This window comes from Bison bison, unplaced genomic scaffold, assembly GCF_000754665.1.
Source record: "Bison bison bison isolate TAMUID 2011002044 unplaced genomic scaffold, Bison_UMD1.0 scf7180017864340, whole genome shotgun sequence".
Lineage (NCBI taxonomy): Eukaryota > Metazoa > Chordata > Mammalia > Artiodactyla > Bovidae > Bison > Bison bison.
The window spans coordinates 3901546-3910194 of record NW_011494912.1 but is presented as its reverse complement, the minus strand read 5'-3'; the positions used below and the strand labels follow the sequence as shown (position 1 = coordinate 3910194).

The window sequence follows — 8649 nt, the reverse complement described above, 5'->3', positions numbered from 1 at the left end:
GAGGGGGGCAGCCCAGGACTTGGGGTTTCATTTTGACAGTAACAGGAAGCGACTCTGCTGTGTGGTTTGCTGTGGCTTTTTCACTTTTTATTTTGAAATCAGTTTTCAAAGCAGAGAGAATGACTCAGTGACCCACCGTGTAATCCACAGACCTGGCTTCTGTGCTTATATCTTATATCTAAGCCCAGTTCATTGGGCTTCCTGGGTGGTGCTAGTGGTGAAGAACCCACCTGCCAATGTGGGAGACTTAGGTTCAGTCGCTAGGTTGGGAAGATCCCCTGGTGGAGGGCATGGCAATCCACTCCAGTATTCTTGCTTAGAGACTTCTCCATAGAGAATTCCAGTATTCTCCACATAGAATCCCATGAACAGAATTCGATAGGCATGGTTTGATAGCTTTAGTACTTTAAAACAAACCTAAGACATCCCGTCATTTAGTCCATAAATACCTAAGTAAGGACTTTTATTTTTTCCAACAAAACAGGAGTAGATTTTACATCTATATATGTTTTTTTTTGGCCTTGCAGGATGTTAGTTCCCCAACCAGGGATCAAAACCATGCCCCCTGCAGTGGAAGCAAGGAGTCCTAAGCACTGGACCACCAGGGAATTCCTTGGATTTTTTTTTTTTTTTTTAATTTATTGAAGTATAGTTGATTTACAATGCTGTGTTAATTTCTGCTGTACACGGTGACTCAGTTTTATAAATATATATATATATTCTTTTTCATATTCTTTTCCATTCTGGTTTATCACAGGATATTAAATACAGTTCCCTGTGCTACATAGTAGGACCTGGGTGTTTATCCATCCTGTACATATAATAGCTTGTACCTGCTAATCCCAGACTCCCAGTCCTTCCCTCCTCATCCCCCACCCCTGGATTTTTAGTTTTGCTAATTGGGTTAAAACAAACAAACCAGTGGTGTGTATTGACTTACAAACTCTCTGGGGTACAGTGGCTACCAGGTGGGCCATGCTAAGTCCCAGCCCTTCCCCAGAGAGCTCGCCTGAGACCGGGGAATCTTTCCTCACCCTGACCCCCTGTGCGCTCTAGGTGAGGCTCTGGGTCTGAACCGGCCCGTGCTGGTCCCTTATAAACTGATCCGGGACAGCCCAGATGCCGTTGAGGTCACGGGCCTGCCTGATGACATCCCTTTCCGGAACCCCAACACATACGACATCCACCGGCTGGAGAAGATCCTGAAGGCCCGCGAGCATGTCCGCATGGTCATCATCAACCAGCTCCAGTGAGTGCCCCCGGCACCTGCCCCAGCGGGTTGGGGGTGCATGGGGGAGGGAGGGTGCTGTCTGGATCTGGGAGGGGAACCCCCAGAGCTTTCCCAGCCAGGAGTCCAAAACAGAAACAGCGAGAAAAGGAGAGAGAGGAAACTCTCACTTGCACAGAATCCGGTAGACAGCCTAGCTGTCTTTCATCTTTTTTTTTTTTTTTGATGTGGACCATTTTAAAAGTCTTTATTGAATTTGTTACAGTATTGCTTCTGTTTTATGTTTTGGTTTTTTGGCCTCGAGGTGTTTGGGATCTTAACTCCCCTGACAAGGGCTTGAACCCACACCTGTTGCACTGGAAGGCCACATGCTAACCACTAGACTGCCAGGGAAGTCCCAGCAGTCTCCTCTTAAAAGATGAAGAAACAGATATCCAGAGTGAGAAAGGGACAGTGTAAGTCACAGTGGGTTAGCTGGGCTCCAGACCTACCCATCTCAGTCTGTGCAGGCTGCTGTAACAGAGCACCACGCACCAGGCAGCTTAAGCAACAGAACTTCATTTCTCACTGTCATGGAGGCTGAGAAGCGCAAGATCAACATGTCAGCAGATTTGGGCCCTGGGGAGGCTCTTCCAGGTTCACAGTGAGCGTCTTCTCACTATGTCCTCACAGGGTGGAAGGGATGAGGGAGCAATCTGGAACCTCTTATATAAAGGCACTAATCCTATTCATGAGGGCTCCACCCTCCATATCTAATCACTTCTCAAAGGTGCCACCAACAAATACCATCACACTGGGGATTAGGTTTTTTTTCAACATGTGAATTCTTCAGGGACACAAGCACTTAGGCTATAGTGCCAGATGTCCTGATTCTAACCCCTTTCAACTGAAACACATGGCCTCAGCATTCATAGGTATTTATTTTTTCAATGTTAATTAAATTTGATGTTTTTTTTACTATACCACTCATTTTTACCTGTTTTACTCTATTTAGAAAATAACAGTAATTCAGTACCCCCAACCCTAGAAATAGCCTCTGTCTGTATTTTACTGTATATCCCTATATACTTGTTTAAATACAATAGTTTATTTGATTATTTTTCGGATTTAAAAAAAATACACACAACAAACCTGGAAAATACAAAAAGGTAGAAGGAAGGAAGATAACCCATAACCCTCCTATTTAGAGTTAACACTGGTGGTGCCTTTCTTTGACTTTCTCTTCTACCCACATTTTCTTTCCAATTTTACACTCCATGTTTTTGAGGGTTTTTTAAGTTTTTATGTATTTATTCACTCATTCATTTATTTTGGCTATGCTGGGTCTTCATTGCAGCTCCCAGGCTCAGTAGCTGAAGTCCTTGTACAAAGTTTCAGCATATGAGATCTAGTTCCCCAACCAGGGATCAAACCCACACTGCCTGCAGTGGAAGCGCAGAGTCTCAACCTTCCTGGCGGTTCAGTGATTAGGATTCAGCGTTTTCACTGCGGTGGCCTGGGTTTGATCCCTGGTCAGGGAGCTAAGATTCCATAAGCCACACGTATTGTGGCTTTTTTATTTAAAAATACAACTTTTTTTTGGAGGGGAGCAGCCAAAACTTATTTTTTAATAAAATAATATAAAGTAAAATAATTGTGTCCAAAAAATTGTATCATTCAATTGATCTGAGTTGTCCAGCTACAGAAATAGCAGTGTGCCAGAGGATTGTTTGGACTCGTGATACTTGAAAGATGCAATAAAATATCTATAGATCTGGGGGGAGAAATCACATTATGCAGTGAAAGTGAAAGTCGCTCAGTCATGTCTGACTCTTTGTGACCCCATGGACTATATAGTCCATGGAATTCTCTAGGCCAGAATACTGGAGTGGGTAGCCTTCCCCTTCTCCAGGCGATCTTCCCAACCCAGGGATGGAACCCAGGTCTCCCGCATGGCAGGCAGATTCTTTACCAGCTAAGCCACCAGGGAAGCCCCACATTATTCAGCGGGGCCTCAGATGAAAAGTAGAGGTTTCCCTCTCTTCCCATGTATGTTCACCCCTTGAAGTAATTTCTGGCAAATAGGAGAAAATGCACACCCACCCCCAATAGGTGTACCTCCCAGAGAGAAGACATTCTGGGCTTTTCCTTCCATGTTTCCACTTTTCTTTTTTCTTTTAATACCCATTATATATATATATATATATATAAAATTAGGTTACATCTAATTTGGGGGGTTCTTATAATAATGCTGCAAGTAAAATAATCATTAAAATAAAAAGTAAAAGACATATTAGGGCTTCCCTGGTGACTCAGTGGTAAAGAAACCGCCTGCTAATGCAGGAGACAAGAGTTCGATCCCTGATCCAGGAAGATCCCACATGCCGCGTGGCAGCTAAGCCTGTGTGCCACAACTGCTAAGCTTGTGCTCTAGAGCCTGGGAGCCACAAGTACTGAAGCCTGTGTGCCCTTAGAGCCTATGCTTTGAAACAAGAGAAGCCACCACAGTGAGAAGCCCTGGAACTGCAGCTAGAGGGTAGCCCCCACGTGCCGCAACTAGAGAGAGCAACGAAGACCCAGCACAGCCAAAACTAAATAAATAAAAATAAACATTAAAAGAAAAAAAAAAGAATCCAGGTTCCTTTTTAAAATATATATATATTTAAAAAATAGTGCTATCTCGTATATCATTTACATAAATGTAGGCACACACTTCAGATCACTTGGTCAGACGACACCCTCGCTTTCTAGAGGAAACCAGTCCAAGGGGCGACCTACCTGGCTGGGCACTGACAGTGCCAGGCTTGCCATCACCCTGCCTGCTCCGGGCGGGGACACTGACTGCTTTCATCCGGGTCTTTCCTGGCTAATGTTCCAGCATTGGTGGCAGCTTCTTCATCTTACAATGTCGCCCACATTCAGGGAGCAGGTGAGGAGGGGGAGGGGCAACTTGGTGTTCTGACTGCCACCTCATTTCTCTCTTTTTCAGACCTTTTGCAGAAATCTGTAGTGACGCCAAGGTGCCAGGTAAGTCGGAGGCTGAAGAGGCCACCCTTCTGCTTCTTGGGGACCAGACACAGCTGAGCCAGGGGGCACGCGATAGAGGAAAGTGTAGTCGTCCTGCCTGGAACTTCCCAGGGAGCCTGAGACCTTCTGCAAGGCCAGTATCCCCAGAAGGCCCCAGGAAGCCTGCAGGTGCCCTTCAGAGAGGCCCTGCCATGGAGAGCTGAGCCTGGCAGATCAGCTAGAGAGAAGGAGGGACAGGCAGGAGCCAGCAGGAGGGGGCGTCAGGTAGGATGGGGAAGTCACCTGAGGTGGGGAGAGGGGGTGACCTATGCCCTGCAGGGGTGAGGCATGTGGGCGCTGCCCAAGACTGGCTGGGCCCCTGGACTCTGCCTGCATTTTCAGGGCAACACCTGCAGTAGACCCTAGTCTTCTAGAACCTTTCGGGGTCCTGGAACCTGGGAAACTCTCGAATTCTGATCAAGCAGGTGTGTCACAGGACTCGAGAGGCTGGAGCCCCAGGGATTGGGAGGTGCACCTCTGGTTAAGAAACACTGATTTACAGGAATTCCCCAGCAGTCCAGCAGTTAGGACTTTGCACTCCTCGAGCCTGGTGTGCTGACCATCCATCTGAACCACAGGCCACGATGGACTGTAGGCCCCAACATGGCTGTTCAGTGGGGACAGTGACAGGATTCAATGAGGCTACCCCACCCCAGCCTGAGACGTAAGGTCCTAACTCCAAATGGTCAGGGTTCCCCTGGAATGCCACAGCCTTCTAGCATGTGCTGATGCCAAGGGCATGGCATGGGATAGGGAGGTGACTAGGTTTGGGAGCTGCTCCCAAGTCAGAGGCAAACATGCAGAAGGCCCCATGGAGGCCTCCGGGAGGAGAGTTTGAGACAAATTATCAGAGACTTACAGGCTTCCCTGGTGGCTCAGACAGGAAAAAAAATCCGCCTGCCGATGCAGGAGACCTGGGTTCAATCCCTGGGCCTGGAAGATCCCCTGGAGAAGGGAATGGCTACCCACTCCAGTATTCTTGCCTGGAGAATCCCCATGGACGGAGAAGCCTGGTAGGCTGCAGTCCATGGGATCGCAAAGAATCAGACATGACTGAGCAACTAACACTTTCATTTTATCAGAGACATATCCACCACCCCCACCATGGCCACCTTTAGGGTCTTACAGTGACCCCCACGGTGGCCACTGCCTGGGGTGAGCACTTCTGAGTTGTCTGCACATGGAGCCTCCTGCAAAAATCCCTCCTCCCTGGCTCATAGCCTGGGTTCCTTCTACCTCCACAGTCTTCTATTTCCCGGGATCTCCACTCATACTGCATCCAGACCCCAGCCTCTGGCTTTGCTTCACCAGCTAGACAGTTGCCCTCCCAGGCCCAGCACGCCCTTATCTGTGTCATTAAGACCTTTCCGTGGGCTGTGTCAATAAGCTGTATCCCCTCAGTCAAGCCCAAATCTCCACTTACGCAGCACACAGCTGCAAATATTTGAGGGGAGCCACACCGTGAAGGGAGATCTTAGTTCCCTGACCAGGGGTGGAACTTGTAGCTCCTGTAGTGGAAGCGTGGAGTCCTGACACTGGACCACCAGGGAAGTTCCCAATACACAGCTGCAAATCTTAATTTTTTTAAATTTTTGGCTGCACTAGGTCTTCATTGCTATGGGCGGCTTTCCCTAGTTGTGGCGAGCAGGGGCTCCGCTTGGTTGCGGTGCGAGGGCTTCTCATTGCAATGGCTTCTCTTGTTGCAGAGCGTGGGTTCTAGGTGTGCAGGCTTCGTTGCCCCTCAGCATGTGGAATCTTCCCGGACCAGGGATCGAACCCGTGTCCCCTGCATTGTCAGGCAGATTCTTAACCCCTGGCCCATCAGGGAAGTCCCCCACACATAACTGCAAATCTTTTTGCTAAGTCTTTCATAATCACATGAACTGGATTCAGTAACAGCGCAACCCTTGCTGGTCCTGCTCTGCGCTGGGCTTAGTACTGGGTTCCTTCATACTCTTAGTCTCCTTTGAGTCTTATATCATACAGTTTCCAAACCCTTTTGGCTCAGAGAGGTTCATCATTTTCCCAGGGTCACACAGCTAGTAAGTGGCAGCTGTGGAGTTTGAACTTTGGGCTTCTGGCTCTAAACCAGGCTTTCTCTCCACTGGGACACTGCCTGTCCACCAATGCCTGTGACCTGTCGTTTGTCACAGCATTGTCAGATCTGGGTCATCACACGTCGGCGGTAACAGTAGCAACCATACTGATAGCAGTTCTTAGTTGCTGAGTATTTACTGGGGACCAGGTACATTATCTCGTGAGACGCTCCCAGCAAACCTGCAGAATCTCACTCACATTCTACCTGTGACAAAACTGAAGGTACAAGGCCATTAAGTGACTCTCCCTGAGACCCAAGGCTGTATGGCTCTGAGTCTGGGAGTTCTGCGGAGCCTGGGACTTTGGACTCTACCTGGTCCGGGAAGGGTATAAGGAAACCCTGGGCCTGAGCTGAGCCTGCTGGGGAAGCCTCACTGGAGGAGGAGGCCATAGTGTCAGCAAAGCAGACAGTGAGCGGGAGGAGGAGGGTGGGCAAGTCGGGTGTGGGGGCTGCTCAGGGAAGGCGGCTGCGGAGATGGGCCTCAGCCACTGGGGGATCAGGAGCCTTGAGTTCTGAGCAGAGGACTTCAAACCGGCGAATAAGGCCTTCTCCAAGGAAGGGTCAGGAAGCCAAGACACAGTGGCCCTGGCACCCGGCATCAGCAACCCTTTCTCCCACCAGCCAAAGACAGCAGCATTCCCAAGCGCAAGAGAAAGCGGGTCTCCGAAGGGAACTCCGTCTCCTCCTCCTCCTCCTCGTCTTCCTCTTCCTCCTCCTCTAACCCGGAGTCGGTAGCATCCACCAACCAGATCTCGCTCGTGGTAAAGTTGCGCAGAACAGGACCTGACCGCTCTTCCCTCTGGCTTTCAGCCGGCACTCGGGCAGGGTCGTCTACGCTGGGGTGTGGGTCCAGGGTGCGGGGAGACGCCAGGTGCTGAGCAGGGTCTGCAGACTCTCCTGCCTGCCCCACCCATGAGCTAGTCCACCTCTCCTCTCATCAGGTGCTCACAGGCCCACTATGCAGATGGGCAAGCTGAGGCCTCAGAGTGGGAAGGGACTTGACACCTCCTCCCACTCGATAGGACCTTGAGCAGACTCCTGGGTTCCCAGGACAGTTGGATGCTAGACTAATCTCTGTGCTCACATCACATGCTGTGAGCCACAGGGCTGTGAGGCATGGGTGTTACCCACAGTACTTAGATGAGGAAAACCTGGGACAGAAGCACATTAACTCTGCAGCCTCACGCTGGTCAGTGGTGGATGGACACCCCACTTCCAGATCACCACCTGCTCTGTCACATGGCTCCTCTCTAGAGGAGAGCCTCATTAAAGGCACAATTCAAGGGTTCTTTCTGATTTCAATGGGGAGAATATCGGAAGCCAGTTGAAAACTTTAGGGTTTGTTTATGCTCGGACCCCTTCCTGAAAAGCACAGAAGTTCAGGCTTTGCCTCTGTCCCTGCCAGGGTGCTCACAGAGGGTCCCTCAACCCTCCCGCCACCCAGAGAGACAGGAAGGCTTGCTCTGGAGCCTGAGGCCTGGAGGGGGCTGAGTTTATGGGGCTCAGGCCACCTGTTCTGAGCAATCCCCAATTTCTTCCCCACGTCTGCCCAGACGGTTGGTCCCTGGGACACAGGTGCGAACAGATCAGAAAGCTCCAGCCCTGGCCCCACGGTCACTGGTGAACCGTGAGATCTTAAGTCACAGCCCCCTCTCTGGGCCTCCCACAGCTTCAAAATAAATAGCATCCAAGGAAGTCCTTCAGAAAGCGTCCCCGGGGGCTCTCGGAGTCACCTGGAGTCCTAACCCAGGCTGTCTGTCCCCCCTCTCTCTAGCAATGGCCAATGTACATGGTGGACTATGCCGGCCTGAACGTGCAACTCCCGGGACCTCTGAATTACTAGACCTCAGTGCTGAATCAGGACCTCACTCAGAAAGACTAAAGGAAATGTAATTTATGTACAAAGTGTATATTCGAATATGTATCGATGCCTTTTAGTTTTTCCAATGATTTTTACACTATATTCCTGCCGCCAAGGCCTTTTTAAATAAGTAAAAAAAAAAAAAAAAAAAAGCATTGCCTCTGTTCCTAACTGTTACTTGTTCTCTTTTGGAATTTGTGGCTGCAGCTGCTGTCCCTGGAATGAGGTCAGGAAGTTTGGCTCAGCTGGTCTGCCCAGGCCTTCCGTCTTTGCCAAGAACAGAGGCCACGGCCCTGACCACAGGGCCCTGGGTACAGGCTTCATTCATTTTGCTGCTGCTGGGGTCACATGACCTCAGGACGCAGTACCAGAAGAAGGTGAAGTGCAGGGCCAATCCCCTGGCCTCAGGGAGCGTGC

The 8649-nt window shown here is 49.8% G+C and overlaps 1 protein-coding gene across 1 annotated transcript in view; it reads left to right on the top strand.

The window, feature by feature from the left end:
- Window positions 1-8380, top strand: part of GTF2IRD1 (GTF2I repeat domain containing 1) — an 80738-nt gene extending 72358 nt beyond the window's left edge. Inside the window, 4 exon segments of the mRNA XM_010854280.1 lie at window positions 1057-1249; window positions 4197-4234; window positions 6993-7132; window positions 8146-8380. Of these exon segments, the coding sequence (XP_010852582.1) occupies window positions 1057-1249; window positions 4197-4234; window positions 6993-7132; window positions 8146-8214 (440 nt within the window). The 3' untranslated portion in view covers window positions 8215-8380.
- Window positions 8381-8649: the final 269 nt, after the last annotated feature.